At 37.2% G+C, this 20351-nt stretch overlaps 1 protein-coding gene across 12 annotated transcripts in view; it reads left to right on the top strand.

The window, feature by feature from the left end:
• The window catches only part of Sox5 (SRY-box transcription factor 5), an 884924-nt gene that overhangs the window by 664726 nt on the left and 199847 nt on the right, over window positions 1-20351 (top strand). For all 12 annotated transcript variants that reach the window (XM_048335235.1, XM_048335237.1, XM_048335233.1 and 9 more), the window contains one exon: window positions 20022-20108. In XM_048335235.1, the coding sequence (XP_048191192.1) occupies window positions 20022-20108 (87 nt within the window). The remainder of the gene's footprint in view (window positions 1-20021; window positions 20109-20351) is intronic.

The raw sequence follows: 20351 nt of genomic DNA, 5'->3' as shown, positions 1-20351 counted from the left end.
GAGTTTTCTTTTTTTTTTTTTTAGGTTTCCATTTGAATTGGGGGATTGTTTTGTTTTTCTATTTGTATAAAGAATGAGAATGGTAGGCATGGATAGGGATAAAAAGGAATCTAAGTGTTATGCTAATAGTATGGACATGTTAACATTTATTCATAGAATCACTGTAACTCATCAGCCTGTAATGTGACTTCCTATTTATGTGTGCCCTCTTGTCTTTCATCCGTGCTTCATAGTTTTCAATGTCTAGCTCAGGAATCTGTATAACTGACTTTCAAAGTAAGTAGCCTCAGTAGAGAAGATTATGTGTTAAACACCTGTTAACACCAAGCATGGAATGAAAAAGAAAAGGCCGAAGATTGAGATGTGAAAAAATAAAATTACCAACCCCTTCACAGTTATTTGATATTTCTGCTAGCTCCCTGCTTCTGTTTGTGAGGTTGGAAGTTACCCATTTAGGAACTTCAGGCTCGTACTTAGTCAAGGGAAGAACGTAATATTCCATTCCTGGTTTTGATTTCCACCTCAACTGTGCAGTATAACTGTATGCACACAAACACACTGGGAGAAACTTTGGGTTTTCTTGAACTTTAAGTGAGATATGCACTTGGGCAATGTAGAAAGTTTCACATTTTGAATGGCGCTACACAAGTTCCTCCAACATGGTGCCACTCTGAATTGCAAACTTCAGAAATTCCGTGTGTGTGTGTGTGTGTGTGTGTGTGTGTGTGTGTGTGTAAGGTGGTTTCAAATAGCCTATTAGTATAAGGGGCATTTTGGTAACATGTTGACATTCTGGTTAGTGTTCTTTCATGCTCAGCTTTGTAAGCCTTGATAGAAATTTGGTTGAATTTACTGAGAGAAAGTAAAAGATGGAGGAAAGTGTCTCTGTGAAATGCCCCCACACCCCAAAGAGACACACACAAAAAAACCCCACAAAGTCCCTATGCAGGCCTTGAGTGTGACACTGTATTCACCTCTTTAATGGATGTATGTAATAAAGTCACAAGCCACCGAGAGCACAGGGGGAGAGAAAGAGAGATGACACCGTCCCTGGAGAAGGGATAAAACAGTCGGTTGAATACTGGGCTATTATAGCAGTTTGCAAACCTTGGGTAAACTCAGTCAGCGGTTGTATAATTGGTTATTCAATCCCCGACCCTTGTTCACAGCTCAAAGCCAGGGAAGATTGAGACCTGTTGCCAAATGCACTGAATGTAGAGACTGTCCTCAGCCGGGCCTCGTGTTGGAGCCAGGCGTTTTCCTGTGGGCTGCTTTTCGCCATGTCTGGGACTGGCTGGGCGACAGTGGGTCTTTTGTTGTGCAAGGCTGGCTGGTAGCTCCCCTCCTTTGCAAAAATGTCTAACAGCTACACAAATAGAAGAAAATAGGAAAAGGGACTTACTGTAGCTTTTCTCTTAGTAAATTAATGTGGAGTTATGAGTTTTCTTTTCTCCACCCACCCCCTTCCCCACACCCTCTCTCGCTTTTCTATTTTTTTTTTTTGGGTGGGGGGTGTCTGACTTAAACCATAAAGAATGATCTAAAAGCTGCTTTGTGATAAGAATTGAACTTTGGTAGTCACTGCTTCGAATGTCATATGTATGGAGAAATGGATACTAATTTGATTCACAAAATAGGGTTTTTGAGGAAGGTATTCTTTAAAAAATTTTTTTTACTTTCGTTCCTGTCTCCTATGAATGTTCACGTATTAAGGAGAGCATTTTTCTCTGAGTATCTCCGTTATGACTAAAAAACAGAATGTGTATCTAAACCTGTTATGTATTTAAGTTTTATGAAAACCCCACCTTTGCTGCCTAAACACACTGGCCTGTGGCCAACAGTCTAACCACTGTGTTTCTTGTTGAATAAAATTGGAGGAATAAATCAGGGAAGATTTTGATTTCAATTCATGGGATAAAGAATGCCCAGTCTTCGGTACAGTGCCCAATTCATAAAGGAATCTTTAACCAGCTTGTGGCATTTACCAGGGAGGTGCTACCTGCTAATAGGCCGACAGCTCCCAGCTGCAATCAATTATGCTGCTATTATTTCTGTTGTTTAAACAAGCCTAGGAACACCAGTTCAGAGAATTTCACAGAATGTCTGAGTTCCAAAACAAAGCAAAGGGCATGTTAAAAAAAAAAAAACAAAACTAACACAAGACTATTTTTGAGTTTTTGTTTTGTAATCTCTTTGCTACCCCATGCCCCTCTGTGTGTCTACCTTAAATATCCCACAATTACACAGAGCCACAGACCTCGGGTTCCATTTGGGGGGGAGTGGTGATTCAAGTAGATCATAGAGGTGTGGAGGTCAATCATAAAAGTGCTAAAGGTATTTTAGGGGGAGTTTCCATGATAGACCTGATGATCCATGATAATTTGGTTGTTTGATAATTGACTGTTGCTGTGAGGAGGGCCTGCTAGCTCCAAAATGTTTTCGATTCTGTTATCAGTTCAAACAAAACAAAACAATTTGGGGACATGGAAGGTGACATTCTGCCTGACGCAAAGAGAAAGGACAAGGAAAGAGGTTCTGAAACCATAAAGGAGGAGAAGGAGGAGGAGAAAGAAGGAGACAGAAAGAAGAAGAAAAGGATGAAGGAGAAGAGGAGGAGGGAGAAGGGAAGCAGGAGGAAGGAGAGGAGGTTGGAGAGGAGGGGGAGAAAAAGGGGAGAGGGGAAAGAGAGGAGAGAGGAAGAGGGAGATGATGGTGGTTTGGGGAATAGAAAATTCATTATCAAAATAGACTTGACTATTGTGAGATCAAACAGGAACATAGAAAGAGCACTTACCTTGAAATAGATGAAGAAGAATACTCTAGCAAACTCCAGTAGAGGCCTTTAATGGGAAATATCCTTGGCCGTCTCATTACCTCACCTCTAGGAGACAACTATTATGAGCATTAGTAAGAAGATGGCATTATGAAAACAAATTGATTATAATCAAGCTTAATGTATTTAGGCTTCATAAAAGCATTGTGTGGAAGGAGTGAACCACATGGCATAGTTCAGACCTCTTAGCATTGGCCACTGCTACGTGCTGTATTTCAGAATTCTCATCTTCAGGGACCTTTACTTCCTGAGGAGAAAAATGAGAATTTATTTCAGGGAGAAAAGACCACAGCCATAGGTACCAGGCCCCTAGTCACCTCAGAAAATAGCATTCAATGTATATCTTATCATCTTAATCTCTCCAAGAGTTTAGATTTATTTTTCTTCTGCTTTATTTCCTCACACCCTATGATACTGTGCATTACACACCAATGCCTCTCCTAGGTCACTCTTCGTAATTTAGTAAATTGTAGGTGTCCAACTCAAGAGGTGTCCAGCCTTCTGGGTGAAGAATGAAAGCCCGAGCTGCCTCGTTGATTTAATGGTAGCAGCTAAGAGCCTGGTGAGCTGAAAGGATTTGGTAGTGGCATGACATTGTCCAAAAAAGAAAAATACTCATTACTTGATTTATGAAATGGTAAACTCTCTCTAAAATACCATAGTAATAAGATTATGTGTGTACATATTATATATAATATAATATGTTATATGTGATGGCATTATGAAAAATATATAATATGTTATATATTTAATACATTAGTACTATTACTATATCAATATTGTTATAATATATTAATATACAACATAAAATATATTGATACTATTAATATATCAATATTACTACAACATAATGTGTATTACATAATATTATATTGATATGTTAATGTTGCATATAATGTATAGCATACACACACACACACACACACACACACACATGATTTGGTAGTGTCCCCCCTAGAGACTACCTTAACATAATCCAAACGACATGGAATCAACTTCAGGTGGTTGTTGTTGTTTTTCATTCTGATTTTTTTTTCTTCCTCCATGCAGTAAAACCCGCAGTAATCGTTATTTTGTAATCACTTTCTGTACCTACAACAGAAAGGCTGAAATAGATGTGCAAGAAGACTTTCCATTCAACCACAATCAAGTCTTTTTTTCTACAGGTGGTCTTTTTTAAATTTATTTTTATTTTTATTTTTGTCTTTTAAGCTTTCAGACAAATTCGTGTTGGCCCAGAATGCTCCATCTTGTGAAGATTCGGCCTTTCTGCTCAATAACTTCTATAGATGCTATGCTATGGGTTTAGCATTTTGCTGAGAGAAAGGAGAAAGAGTGAAATGAATAGCTCGTGGTTTCCATCTAGCATGGTGGACTTGAACAACAAATTGACACCTACTGTATAATAGGAAAACCTGCTAGATAATGCATGCACTTTAATGTAATCTGTCCATTTTAGAAATTTTTTTCCTCTCATTATGCAAATTAGTTTGTCTTTGGTAACCACCATGAAACAATGTTTGTTTTTCATTTTTTCTGTATTAACGTTATTCATTTAATGTTTCTTCATCTTCAAGTAACTGTACAAAGGAGTTTCAATTTAACATGTCAGTTTCTGCATACAGTACATTTTGGTCAATATCACATCTGCTGTCATTCTACCCCCATCTCTCCATTTTCCTCATTAGAAATAGGACACTATCTCTTCTTTTTTATTTATTGCTATTCTCATCGGTATATCTATTTAAGTAGAAAACCGATCTCTGTGAGGTTATAGCAATCAATTTTGAGTCATTACAAGTTCATTGCAATGACTTATAATTTTATTTTACCAAATTTCCTGCCTTGGAATTCTTTTACTCTGCCATGTAGATGACAAGCAATGAACATGAATACTTACTTAATGAGGATACTTATAATTGACTGGTAATCGAGTCTTAATATTGGAACATCTTGGAAGAAAGGTTCAAATAATACTTTTTTTCTATTTTATCCCAATTATTAATGGTATTTTATGTGAATATTCCTTCCTGAAGAAACAGAAGAATTTTATCCAGCCAGTTGAAGGCAATGGAGTATTTTGAGATGTATATTGCAGTGTTTGGTGTGGGTAGGAGGAGATTTAACATCCTATAAAGGAGACCCTGTGGTTTGAACCTCTCTCATCCCTGAAGGAACTGTGATTCCACGTTTCTCCGAGCTTTCTTATTCTTCAAAGAAAATTCCTAGAGGTGCAGACACCTTTAAATTTGTAACATGTGCGACACAGGCCTTCACGCCTTGCAAAATAGATCATTCTCAGGTTTGTACAAGCTTGATCTCTGACCCCGTCCTTCGTTCCCCAGGTCAGAAAGTTGGGTGGTCTCTTCATGCTACTGAATTCACCCACCTCTTTTAAAATGAAATACACAGCTCCATATTTTACTTTTACAATGGCTGATGTATTTTTCTGATCCTGCATAAGCCATAGTCGGTTTTAAATGAGCCTTATTCCACCTTGTAAATTTTTTTTTATGTTTTAACATGCCATCGTTTTAAAGCAGTGGAGTGTGGGGAAAGCAAGAAGTAGAGCACAAGTGCTGTGAATATCCCCAGGCCCCCCACCCCCCACCCCCCACCCGGGCCTCACCTGCTCTTGTGCCTCAGATTCTCTCATTTACACTAGCGGAGTTCCCATTCTGTGTAACTCCTGGGTATCAGTGACGCTAAAGATAGGTCTAAGTAGATGCGTATGAGAGACAAATGGGTTCTCTCTGATATGCAGAAATCAGATCTAAAATATACTGGGACATGATCAACTATACAGGATTCTAGATAGTCACACACAGTGACACCGAAAGAGAGAAACACGCAGGTGCAATGCTTACATGCCTCTTCATATTTATATAAACATATATAATACAGATTTATATAATATATAACTAAAAGACTTAATTATTATAGTTATATAGTAATTATATAGTAGTATAATTATTAATGTATTAAATATAATATATAAGTTAAAATATAAAATACAATATAATTATAACATATATAATATACTGTATATATTATATATTGTTATATATTATGTACTTTATATGTATTATATATTAGCAATATAAAACACTATATAAAATATAGGTATATTTTATATAATATATTCATAAAATATATATTATATTATAATATACATTATATATAATATATAACATAATATATTACAGTATTATATTATATATAATAATATCAGAAAAATATCTTGAAGTTCGAATTCCAAGAAATAAGGGATCTTTCTTTATTGTATATATACTTTTCATTTTTATTTTTTATGATTCTGTCTTCTTTTCCTTATGTATGGTGTATTCACATATCTTCAGGAAGGTTGAGGGAGGGCACAGAACTTGAGGGTAAAAGGATGAAAAAGTGCATCAGTGGAGCTCACTGGACACTGGTGAAAGTGAACTCTACAACTCGGGGTGGAGATGGGAGGGAGGGAGGAAAGGAAGGCTGGAGGAAAGGAAACGCACTCATGGCCTGACTGAAGTCACTGTAATCCCTCTGTATATCACCTCTCTAATGACAATAAAGTAAACTGGTTATTTTTTGAAAGAAAATAGGTGACACAGCTGTTTAATGTGTACTTCTGGAAATATTAAGCACAGAAGAAAAGGAGGAATATTTGACATTATCCATTTAATCACCTTTGTGTTTTCCTCTGCATCTAAGATAAGCTTATATACTTGTTACCAACTGGTCGTTTAGGAGAATATTTAGTCAAAATGTTGCTGATTCATCAAAATGAAATTCCTGTGAATTATGATGTAGAGCTCGAGAATTCTAGTTTCTACTGTGACATGCTGTCTGTCCACCATGGGTCTGTGGCTATGCATAAAGATTGTTATAAATGAATAGGACTTTATCTCATTCACTGATCCTCAATTGGCCAAATTTTGTGTAACACTATTCTATTTATTTTTAGGAATATCTTGTCTTGACTTTTTATATAACATAGATGCATGAAGTGAAATGTATTATGTTGAAGAATATATATGAACCAGAACCATTACCAAAAAAAAAGGAAAGATAAATAAATGCATGTGTCTCTGAGGTATGATCAAAGGTTGTGGTTACAGATGATTTGTAATCTCATAATTTCAAACCATTTTTGTCATCATATCCCAGTAAATTGCCATCTTCGTTTTCCCTGTAAATGATAGTTAAACTGTATCTTGGCTCCTTGATAGTTGATCACTACCTTTTACTGTGATGTCTTTTTTTCCCATGCATTTGAAATGATAAATTTCAAATTGTCATTTTATTTTTATTTTTGTTTTTTTTTTAATTTTTATTGTCAAACTGATGTACAGAGAGGTTACAGTTTCATACATTAAGCATTGGATACATTTCCTGTACTGTTTGTTACTTCCTCCCTCATTCCCCCTTCCCCCTCCCCCTTTCTTTTCCCCCCCGCCATGAGTTGTTCAGTTCATTTACACCAAACAGTTTTGCAAGTATTGCTTTTGGAGTCATTTGTCTTTTTACCCTGTGTCTCTTGATTTTGCTATTCCCTTTCAGTTTCCTATGTATACACAGTTTCTAATGTACTCAGAAAAGATACAGAGCTAGTGCAGGTATAACCACAGAAAGGGGATACAAGATCATCAATAATAGAAGCTACAGTTACACATAGCACATTGATAAATCAAGAAAGCATGATACATTCTGATTTCATAGGCATGAATCCTGTGGAAATAAAGCGGACAACGAACATGGTAGAATGGTTAGACACTTGCCTATTGAGTGCAGAGGCCCAAGTTCAATGTCTGGGTACTGCCTCAGAAATGGGTTTGATGGCCAGGTCTGATGGCTCTTATTCTATAATGCCCATCATGTGGGAGGCCAGCAGGCAAAAGTAGTGTATGAGACCACATCTCAACACGCAAGCCAGGCAAGGTAACCCACCTCTATGAATCCCAGCCATTGAGGGGCTCAGGGTAGGACCATCCGGGATGGCCCCAGGAAAAACATGAGGCCCTAACTGGAAGCAAGAAGGACTAGAGGTTTGCTCAGATAGTACAGCACCTGCATAGCAAGCATAAACCCCTGAGTTCAAAACCTCAGAACTCCCGGAAGAAAGGAAAGAAATGGCACTATCTATATCTATATCTGTCTGCCAGTCTGTCTGTCCATCCTATCTATCTATATTAGATATCGTATATTATAGCATATCAATATTATTATGTAATATCATATTATAATATATACAGACACTTATAGTATATAAAATATTATAATAGACAATTCTAATATAGGCAATATATTATAATGTATGATTATAATTGTAATATAATATAGATATGGTATTATATGATAGCTCTCAAAGTACCTTATGTCATTGAAAGCAAAGATAACAGAAATTCATATATCAATGGATCATACTTGTCTGATCTGGTAATTGGTTTTTTGGTTTTTGGGGTTTTTTGCACACAAAGTTATGATAAAACCTTAGGATTTAGACATTGAGAAACTTAGATTCTGCCGATGTAGGAAAGGCTAAATCCCTAAGCTTCTTTTCCTTTCTCTTTCTATTTATTTCCCTTTCTTTTAATTGCTTTGGCTTCTTTTTCATATTGTCTGTACATGAAAATACTTTTTAATGAAAACCCTTATGGTTTATCTTTCTGTTTTTTCTAATTTGCAGTCAGGGAGTCAATGTATCATTGCTAACATGTCACTGTTGAGGGGTCTGAATGTAAACATTTGAACACTGAAGTGCGCCATTTTCGAAATAAATACCATCATATTTCCTATCTGAAATCACAAGCGACACAATCCTAAATTCATGCAAAGGTTAGAAGACACCAGATATACTGCAAGTTGTTTAGGCAGATGGACTACTTTTGTGAAGAAGGGTAATGTGCAAATTTTGATCTATGATGCTTTATTTTTTTTTAAGCGAATCATTTTTTCTCAATTATTTTCCTTGAATTTTTTTTTTTTGTTTCCAATCTGGTTCTGTGTATCAGCATATAAACACATCCTCTGAACCCCAGCGAGCTCTTCGGCTCCACGGTGGGCTACCTGTGAATCATAACCTTCGATTTGTCACAGAGTCGTGTCAGTTTTTATTGTTTCTATATTCCGGGCATCTGGCAGGCTGAGATAGCGATTTGAGTTCACATATGCTGGGGTGGGAGGGAGGCACCATACCCAAGCATCAGGCTGTGTGCGCCTTAATTCTCACTTCCAGTGGTAAAACATTCTGTCGTATTTTTCAAGGATTGGACTCCATCTTCTAATGTATGTTAAGCCATTTTCTATTTCTACACTTTTTCTACCTTCCTTCTCTACCACCTCACGGGCACCATTTTGAACAAAAACCATACAGTTTTTGCAAAGATAGGACCATTCCCTGTCAATTTCTGCAAGTCCTGTATATTTATAAGAGTACAGTCTTTGTATTAGGAAAACTGCACCATTAATAATTCAGATATTTTACTTAAGAACTCTGTATTTCCTACATTGGTCAAAAGCTATGTATAATTTATTTAGAATTATACATACTTGTCTTTACCAGGCTGTGAAACCTTTAAATTATCCTCTTTTTTTCTCATTTTGTTTATAAATTTGGGAAATTAAATATTTTTGTTCTAAATACACCTGATTGTCATATAATTTAAACTATAGTAGAGTTCTCATGGCACATTTCTTATTATCCTTTATGATTGTACTACATATATGGAGAAAATACTGTATGCAGAAAATCAAAATCATTGTTATTCGTCTGTAAGGATATTGGTTATTTGATGGGTAAAATAGAGATTAGAATATCTTTCATAAGAAAAAATAGGCTACTACCTCTTTTGTTTTCTGTTGTCATATCTTGTTTATTTACTTCTTGGAATGTTCTTATTCTCTTTAAGTAGTTGTACAATGGACTTGCCATTCAGCAAAGCAGTTTATGAATACAGTGCATTTTTGGTCAACAGTCTCATCCATCCCTCCCAGCCCAGCTTTTCCTTCACTTTTCTGAACATTTAGGTTATATATTGAGTTTTTGCCATTTAACAAAACAATTTGTATGTATGATGCGTCTTGATGTGTCATCTCATCAACATCTTCATTCCTCTTCCATTCACCCCTTCCTTTATAGCAGTTTCCTCCCAATTTTCTGTCATGTTGCTTTCCCTTTGTGTCCTATCCCTCCTTCCTTATAACCCTTCGCCTCCCTCCTTCTCTTCACTGTCCCTCCTCTCATAGTAGCCAATGGGTAGGACTTGAAGCACAGGGCTCCACCCACTCTTTGCTTACATCATAAATTGTTTGGATCCCAATGGACAGTGATCATTAGCTGTGCGCTTTATAGGAAGAGGTGTTACAGGAGAGTGTGGAACTCTTTCATTTTTTTTTCCAGTTTTTTTTTTTTTTTTTTTTTTTGCCAGTCCTGGGCCTTGGACTCAGGGCCTGAGCACTGTCCCTGGCTTCTTCCCGCTCAAGGCTAGCACTCTGCCACTTGAGCCACAGCGCCGCTTCTGGCCGTTTTCTGTATATGTGGTGCTGGGGAATCGAACCTAGGGCCTCGTGTATCCGAGGCAGGCACTCTTGCCACTAGGCTATATCCCCAGTCCCTCTTTCATTTTTTTTTAATTCAAAAGTTAAAATGCTTTGGCTGTCAGGGAGGCTGGGGTGAGTTTGCCATGATGGAGGACAGGGCTACAGCGCTGATGATGATGATAATGATGATGATTCCTGTTGGTTGTGTAGACTTGGGAGAATTGCTCCACAATGCCCCATCTGTGTCCTGGCTTGAGATACCAGGTCATTGACTTCCACCCAGATCCCAAGTACAAGTCCTGGACTCAGACAAAAATAAAGCAAAGCAAAGCTTGAGATGATGTAGAAGACATAACAGAGCCTTGGGGAGGTTACAAAGATAACTGTCCAGAATAACCCACAAAGCTCACAGGTGATGATTGGTTCACTGAATCTATCTACACCTGTGTATGCCCTTGGGAAAAATCACCCCCATCCACTATGGAAAGTTTGCCTTCCCTGCCCCTCACACTATCATGCTCCTTTATTTGCCTGGTGGTTAGAGATTAGTATCACAGACTTTCCTACCTGGGCTGGCTTTGAACCAGGATCCTCAGATCTCAGCCTTCTGAGTAGCTAGGATTACAGCCATGAGCTACCAGCACCCACCTCTGGGTAGCTTTAATGAGACATAAACTGAATATGTACATGACATATAAACATATAAACTGACATATGTACATGAATATATATGTCTATACATATGTATGTATGTATCTATGTTGGTTAACTCTAATATATGTTTTACATAGCTATATAAATATATATGTTTAAATATCTATATAGATATCTACATGGACACAAATATATGGGCATATATTTATATAGTTATATATAATTCTATAGGTATATACATAGAGATAGAGATAAATATATCTATAAAGCTGTAGATATGTAGGTATCTATAAGATATCTACCTATACATATCTATGTATCTATAGATCTACACACGTACATTTACAGATATAAATGTATAGATACATAGCTAACTATCTAGATTTATATATAGCTATATGTAGATATAGATTAAACTACCTAGCTAGCTACATAGATAGAGATGTAGATTATCTCTCTGTATCTACATATAGATAAATGCAAACACATGCTTCCACTTGACTTTGAAGTGCTTCCTTGTGGTTATTTTATACTGAGTTGCAGATGCACTGTTAGTTGACATTCTCAGGTGTTATCTTATGCCCAGCCCTGTTTTCCCAGTTTTAAGTGCTTTGCATAAATTAATTCTCACAGCCAACATAAAATGAGTACAGTTATTATCCTCTTTCCAGGTGAGTAAACTGAAGCTCAAAGAGGTTAAACCACTTGCTAAAACTCGGTGAGGTAGTAAGCAATAGGTTTTGTGATATCATTATTATTCTATTTTGCTGTGAAATGTAACTGAATTATTTCATAAGGAGAATTTCTTTGTAATTTTCTATTGAATTAAGGTCCTCAAATAACTTAGGTATTTTTTTCCTGGGGCCAAATATTTGAATGAATAAATAAAAAGGTTTGTGATTGATAAATGAAAATACATAGCAAGGTACTTGGTAGAGACTGAGTTTCTGGAGGGTCATGGTTCAAAGCCAGCTCAAGCAGAAAAGGCTGCATGACCATCTCCTTACACAGAAAGCTGTCTGACAGGAACATGGGTCAAACGGTAGTGGGCTAGCCATAAGCCAGGTAAGATGGATGAACATGACATTTTGAGTTCAAGCTCTGCTACCAATGGGGCAAAAATGTTACTTTCTAAAGGAGGATGGAATCGAGCTTTCCAAGATTTTTTTTTTTATGTAGGAAATATGTGTACCACTGTCTTATAAAGGAGCTAGCAGCATAGCTGCCAAAGCAAGAATGTCATATTAATGACAGCACATTGAATCATGTGATAAGAAAGATCTATGTAGAATGTGATATGACATTGAGTATAATGGAACAAGTGTGTTAATTGTGTCAATCGATAAATAAGGAAGTTTAAATTGGTGATTAATATTAGATAACCCCCCCCAAAAGATTGCCCATTTTAAAAAATTGAAAGCTTGACTCCAAGACTTTCTAGTTTGCCAGCAAAATCTTAATCACTTTCAAGTAGAAACAAACAACTATTTTGGAAGTCCTAAAATTAAAGTATTTCCAGAGCTTAAAGCGCATCAGGATAATTGCATGTACAAGTGAGGCTTATTGAAATCCTAATGCTTTGGAATTTCAGTTCTTTCTCTTGCACACTACAGTCTTTTTTAAAAACATTTCCTAGAAGAATTTGACCATTTCCAGAGGCCCACTAGTGCTTCACTAAAGGAACTATTTCAGGCCTGATAGGTTTTAGTGTACAGGTATGTAAAGTTCCTATGCTTACTCTATATTGTTTAATATTCAGCCCTCAATATTTTCTAGAGATGGGAGCATTATCCACATAAACCCTTAACTGGTGTGATTTCCAGATTATGTCCAATCTTCCTCTCAAAAATAGTCTCTAGGTGAATGATTAAATAGCAACCATGTCGGATTACAATTCTCTTTTTGAAGAAAATGTATTCAACCACACTAACTTGTATTAATCTTTAGGTTTTGTGGGTCCAGCAAGTGAAAGCTTTCAAGAGTGTACACTGGTTACAAAACTCCTCATTCTGACCATGTTTATTTAGTTAATAGGATTTAATTCTAACATGATCAACTTCCAACATGATCTTTAAATCATCAACTGAAACTACAAGTGGTGAATATAATTAAGCTAAGCTGTTTCAAATGTTTGGCTTTTTTTTTTTTTTTAAAGAATTTGCCCTGAGCTGTATGTATAACATACACCAATGGTAGATTACCTGTGTGTGAGACCATGGGTTCAATCACCAGCTACAAAACAAGATGCAAAAAATAGAAAATATGTAGTATATTGATGACAATAAACCCTGTATATCCTATATATCAAATACTGGAAGGTTTTTTTGTTGTTGTTTTTTTAAGATGCAATTCTTGTAGGAAAAGGCATTTAGATGTGTTTGGTGTAACACATAAAACATTCATAAAAATAGAATTCTTATTTTGTTTTACTTTTTGCCATAACCAAATCATTCCATTCATTTCTGATAAGTGTTCTAGTATTTACTTTTATGAACTGCTTATCAAACTGATATTGAAAGCTCTTCTCAGCATTTAAATCCTGATAGTTTGATGAGTATAACCCATGTTGCTTTTCTTTCTTGACATCAAAGAAGGTACTAGTATATTTGGAATTTAGCTATATTATTTTTTCCTTCCAAAACAGGCACCTCTCATTCCTAAATATGTACATGACCCCAAGTCTAGAAAAACACAGTTGAGTTTAAGCTACAAAATTAAAATGTAAACAGCAGTACACTGCATCTAGCCTAACTTCTGTCACTTTGTTTAAAAAGTCAAATATTACACATATGTAAGGGTTGGGTGTTTTTTTTTTTTTTTTGCCCCTGCTTGTTTCATTTTTCAATATGCTTTGCCACAGCAGCTCAAGGGAGATTAAGGAAAGGGGGAGAAAAGCCGTACATAAACACACAAAGCAAAAACCAGAGCTCGTGTGTAAAGCTACTGCGCTGGAGCGAATGTGGTTTAATTCTTGGCACTGGAAGCCTGTTGGGGAATTACAATATGTTGGCATGAGTCTGGAGACCTCATTGTTCCACATGAGGGAGTCAGTCTTAAGAGTGTTTGGCACAGAGGGGAAAAGGGAGTGAGAGTTATAGGGAATGAACAGGCCCTAAAGAGGCTGTTGTAACAATGGCTGGCACAGTTGGGGAGCCATTCACTGGTGGGGATAGCCCCAAGCATTGATGTGCAGGAACATATGTGAGGGTGAAAAAAAAATAGAATGAGTACAAGGGGATACAAAGCAAGTAACTATATCAGAGGGTCCTGGTGGTAGAGAGAAATCCAAGTAAACTCTTTACAGCCTACTTAATTTGTAGATGGGTGAAGAATCTCTTTCATGTCTCATTTATTTTGGCTTATTTCTGAACACTTTTTTTCACTTTTTAAAATAGATGCATTTAGCTGTCTGCTGGTGGTTTGAAGCCAGGCTGAGCAAGAAAGTCCACGAGAATCCTTTCTCTCCTTGGAGAGAAAAAAAGACTGGCAGTGGAGGAATGGCTTAAGTGGTAGAGCACCAGCCTTGCGTGAAAAAGCTAAAGGCAAAAGCTAGTCCCGCTGGCTTCACGGCCCAGTGCCAGCACACTCACACACGCGTGTGCACACACACACACATATATGTATATGTGTATATGTACAAATATCTATACACATACATATATTCACAAATATTTTATATATGTTAATATGTCTGTATACAAATATCTATGTATATATACAGATCCATACACATATAGATATAATTGTACATATATTCACATATATTTATATATCTTATGCATGAATATATGTACACATACACACATGACGCATACATGTATGTATATGCACATATGTATGTGTGTATATGTGCCTGCATATATACACAAATATACATGTACATATATGAATATATGTGAATATATATGCACATCTGTTCATATATACATACATATGTGGCTATATTTACATGTATATATATTTGTGTGTGTGTTTGTATGCACTTTTCTGCTAAACAGATCATTGAATTACGGGAACCTGGCTTCCTAACATCTTGTTTCTGTTCTCTGATTTGATGATGTTGGGCCCATCTAGATGTTAGATCTTAGTTTCCTGAACTGTAACATGGATTCAGTGACTAGGCTGCCACCTTGTTATAGCAGCACAGTGCAAATGCAAATAGGATGGTAAAAGGCAAGTATTGACTCTGACCCTTGCTTCAGTGCCAGGAGCCCTAGATGTGTGTGGAAGGCAATCAGGACCCCAGCCTCCTCCTCCCCCCATGTCTACACACATGTAAAATATCTACACCTTGAATACTTGAAAAATAATATTGGATGAAATATAACACCTTTTCACACAATTCCTGCCCAGGTGCTGGTGGCTCACGCCTGTCATCCTAGCTTCTCCAGAGGACCCTTAGATCTGAGGACTGTGGTTCAAAGCCAGCCCAGACAGGAAAGTCCCTGAGACATTTGTCTCCAAATAACTAGCAAACAACAACAACAACAACGAAACAGTCAGAAGTGGAGGTGTGGGTCAAATGGTAGAGTGCTGGCCTTTAGCAAAAAAGCTAAGAAAGAGCCTTAGGTCCTGAGTTCAAGCCCTGGAACTGGCACAAACGACACAACCACAACAAAAATAAAACCCACAATTGGATGTGTTTCCTACATCTCATTTGAGAAAACACTTAACTATTCCTTCTTTTACTCTGTAGGTTCTGAGGCATCGCTTACGTAATTGCGATATCTTTCACTTATTGAATTCACAAACTACTGAGCAGGAGTGTGGTAAACACTGGGACGCTGCCATTTGGTCCTTCCCATTACCAACCATGAATTTTCCGGGTGGGGTTTTATTGCTTTTTGAGATGTTGGACCACTCCTATATGTCTGCTGGTGTGTTCATTGCTGTGCCATCATTCTTTAGCATTTCATTAAGTGGAAAAAGAAAGAAAAAGAGGTAGCAGCTGAGATCAAGAAACTGGGTGTGGATTTCCTGGAGCTATTTATTAAAAGTAATTGAAGTAGAGAAATGGGCACTCACCCCTGTCCCCCTCTCCTGGGGCCCTGCACCCCTACCCATTCCTGGCCCAACTCACTAGAGTCCCTGCTTAGAGCCCGGACTGTCCAGTGCCGACTCCACTGTAGGAGCAAAATGAAGCACCTCACTGTGGGCCTCCGCCATGACGTCACCAGCTGTCATTAAACTGGACAGAATTCTGAGTGGAAAACATGCATTTGGTTACCATCGAAGGAGGAGGAGAAAGTATTCTTGCATTCAGACCTCACAATTGCTATTCCTATGTCTGTAATGTCCTAGAAGATTGATTTCTTCTTTCATTCATCCAGTGGAGTTAGTAATAGTATTCTTTAGTAGATGAGAGGGAGGGAGGGACTTAAAGACAGAGGGACCCATCCAGAGAGAGAAGAGAGACAGAGAGACCTAGAGAGATAACTAGGCCCACAGACCAATCCAGAGAGGAGGGGGAGAGACCTAGAGCAAGAATACACAGAGAGAGATAGAGAAACAGAGAGAAACAGAAGAGAGAGATCTACAGAAAGAAACAGACACACAGACAAGAGGCAGAGAGAGGAAGAAAGAGAGAAACAGAAGAGACCAAGAGACATAGACAGAGATAGAGACCCATCCATCCAGAGACAGCAGGGTGGGGGGGGAGATAGCAGAGACAAAGAGAGACCCAGAACAAGAAATAGACACACAAAAACAGAAACAGAGAAAGAGACAAGAAGAGACAGAGAAAGAGCCCAATCCAACCTCCCACCCAGAGAGAGAGAATGTGTGTATGACAAAGACAGAAGAGACAGACAGATGGAGAAGAGATAACTGGAAGTGGTAGTGACTTTGAGCTCAAAGGGTGGAATACAGTTCTATCTGGGAAAATCACAGCCTCTCCCTGATCCTGTTCCTTAAACAGTGAGACATGGATGAGTCCTTTTCTCAGATTCTGGAGAGAAGTGTGAAACACCCCATCTAAGTACTGAACAGTGCTGAGACTTTGTCTTCAAAAATAATGGCTCTCCCACCATTTCCCTGTGGATAAGCATAGGAATTTGTGGAGAAAAGTAGTTAACTCGAGACTTTAATTCTTCTTCTGAAATGTCAGTCTATTTTTACCTTATGTGTTATGTGTCCTTTTTGTGCTTTTTCTTTTTTCAACTGGTAAAACAGATGTATTATTACACTTTAGGTCTTAAGGTTGGTTACTGAGCTCAAATGAGAGAACACGGGATAAAAACAAAATAAATGGTAAAATATTAGCAGAGTTCCTGGGACTAAGGCTGCTCAATAAATACATTCACAACTTCATTGAATATACATAGCTCGCCCAGCTTGTAAGTATTAATGTCTTTCTTTATCAAAGCTATGACAACCCTCAGCAGTTAGGTAATTTTCTGATTTTACATTTGCGAAATAACTTGGTCTTGAAGAAGTTATTCATTCCCTTTCTTCTAGTCCAGGAGGCTCTGCTTGCGCTAGTTCATAAAAAGACCAAGAATGTTCCCCAGGTTTCAGAAATCGGGTGACTGTTTCTTTAACTCTGCAACTTTAGACCCAGGACTTGTGCTTCTTTGTGAGTTTCACTACAGTGAATATTTTGTCTAGCTGCAGGGGAAAATCTTTGTTCTGGGTTTTGTAGACAATGGTGTTCAAAGTTAAACGGTCTGCTTTGGGGGCTGGGAGTTCAGGGGTCCTATTGTTCGTGCACAATGGGTTTCTGTAGCTGCATTCCTGCTTTGCAAAGGTGTGTTAGCTTTTAATGACCAAGGCTTTTCTATGGCAGATGCCCTATTGGCTGAGTTCTGTTTACATGCTACTCAAGAATTTTTGTAGAGGGCTAGGGGCAAAAGAGAGAAACAGAGAGAAAGAGAAAGAGAGACAGAAGAAAGTGTTTTATTCTTTGACCTCTGATAAGGTTTAAGAAATGATTTTGCTTGCACTGTTTACTGAGAATGGGATAGAAATGTCGGAAAGCCTGGCAGAAGTATTTTAAATTTATAAAAGCATCAGTTGAACTGAGATATTGATTTCAGAGCAAAGATCTTTACCCTCTGTTCTTGAGCACAGAATTGCCAAATTATTTTCCAAATGATGAGGTACAAAAGGGATGTTTTTGGAAAAAGTAAATTATATATATATACATATACATATACATATATATACATATATGTATATATGTACACATATATGTATATATTTATTATTGTAAAAGGTTATTTATTGTAAAGGATTTATAATTGTAAAGAAAGGTTCTCATTACATAAGTCAGGTAATGAGAACACTTCTTTTTGGATAATGTTACCCTGAGTTTTTCTTCATGTTCTTACCTACAAGTTATAGAATTCATTTTCCACATAGTTGTTCACCCTTTATCCCTCAATTTCTGTGCCCCTCCACCCTCCCCCAAAGCAGATAAACTTACAAACAAGACCAAAGACAGAAAACAAAAATAGCAGGAAAGAACAAAAGAAAACCTCTTGTTTCCATTTCTTGGCGTTCATTTTGATAAACATTATTTTAAGCATCTTTGTGATCCTCTCCTAAGAATATCCTCCTTTGGTCTTGCTGTGTGAATATCTAGAAACTTGTGTAATTTATCATGTCCCAGTGTATTTTTTGGTCCAGTAAAAGTGAATTCTTTAGGCTCTTCACCCCCCCATTCAAAAATATAGATAAGCATTTTGATTTCCACAAGTGTTTGACTCCTGAAAGAGATTCAATCTAGTGCTTTGGTAAAAACTTCAGCCAGGCTTTGTGGTTGGCTGTAATTTGAGTCCTAGGGGGCAGGGAAAAAAAAAAAGTATTTGACATTAGCCAAAGGTGATGATGAGGTCTCTGTAAAAGAACTTGTCTGTCAGGGAAAATTAACCAGTTTCTAATAATGTTATGGTCTCTCTCTGTGGGACAGAAGGTCCCTTTGATAAGTTAACTTTAGGTCCCCAGCGGGAGGTAAACAAATGCCTGAACAGACACAAATACACATAAACACCAGTGTGGAGAAAGGCCGAGTATGTCTTCCATGCAGATAATAAGTGTGGGCATTGTTATTTAGATGCGGCATACTGGGATACTTATCTTCTAGAACATTCTATTTTCTGACTGAATGCTGGGGCTAATCGTGGGATTGCAAACCATTGTAATTGTGTACACATCTAAATGCTGACAAGAATAGACAATTACATTGTGGAGAACTGACTTTGCTGTTTGGGAGTTTTATTAGCATTTATATTTACTTATACATTAAAACTCCACACAAAAGGAGAGGTTGCCAACCAAGAGATATACAGAAACAAATACCACACTAAAGCACAAAAATGTGTGTGTACTGCCCCAACACCAGGCTTTTGAAAAAAAAAAAAAGGATATGATACGAATCAGAAATAAGCAAATAATAGGTTTTCATGATAAGTATTACTTCTTTAGATTTTACAATCTTTTCCAAGCTTCTTTTATATCAATTTTTTTTAAATTTTAATGTTCGCAGAGCTGGCAAATCTTGCCACCTTGTGCTTTCCCACCATGAGATGTTAAACACACATTATAAAGTGCATGTAATTGTACACATAACACACACAGGGGTATAATTACAAGGAGCAGATTTAAGAGCTAATTCTTTGCCTTTATTTTATTTTTTTTCACTCTGCATTTTATCAACATAATTATTTTTTGATGGCAGACTAACACCCTGAAATTGACAAGCATCCATTCCAGGAGGAATTTTGTTTACCAAATCAAAAAGAAAAAAAAAATGAACCACAGGTTTATGCAATCCTCATTGCCATAAAGAATTAGTAGGGCTTTGTTCTGCAGGAGGAAAAGGCTAATAATTTTGAAAACAGGAGGTGACAAAACACCTTCTTTTTTCCCCCCACCCTATTGTCAGTTTGTGGATGGGTTCCTTGTGAATTAGAGGCAGCCAGAGATGGCTTTGTTAAATGGACATTTTCTACCAGGTGAGTTTGCTTATATTTTGTTTTGTTTTGTTTTCTCTACCTAGAAACCCCTAGTATTGAAAAGCTACTCTCAAAGGACTGGAAAGACAAGCTTCTTGCAATGGGATCAGGGAACTTTGGAGAAATCAAAGGTAATGCTTGTGTCATTATTTTGATTTAAATGTATTTTGTAAACGAAGTTGATACTTAGAAAGAATGAGGGGGAAATGCTATTTATACATCTTTTTTGTGCTTCCAGCAGTCTTTGTGCTCAGTTTTAGTATTCCTACTTTCTCTTAGTACCTTGTAGGATAAATTAAAAGTAGAGGTTTTACTCTTTTGATTTTTTTCCTTTGTTGGCCATGGTTCTCAAACTCAGAACCTGGGTGCTGTCT

Source organism: Perognathus longimembris, chromosome 27 (assembly GCF_023159225.1).
Source record: "Perognathus longimembris pacificus isolate PPM17 chromosome 27, ASM2315922v1, whole genome shotgun sequence".
Taxonomy (NCBI): domain Eukaryota; kingdom Metazoa; phylum Chordata; class Mammalia; order Rodentia; family Heteromyidae; genus Perognathus; species Perognathus longimembris.
The sequence above is the reverse complement of the archived record's forward strand: the minus strand, read 5'-3'. Positions and strand labels throughout refer to the sequence as shown.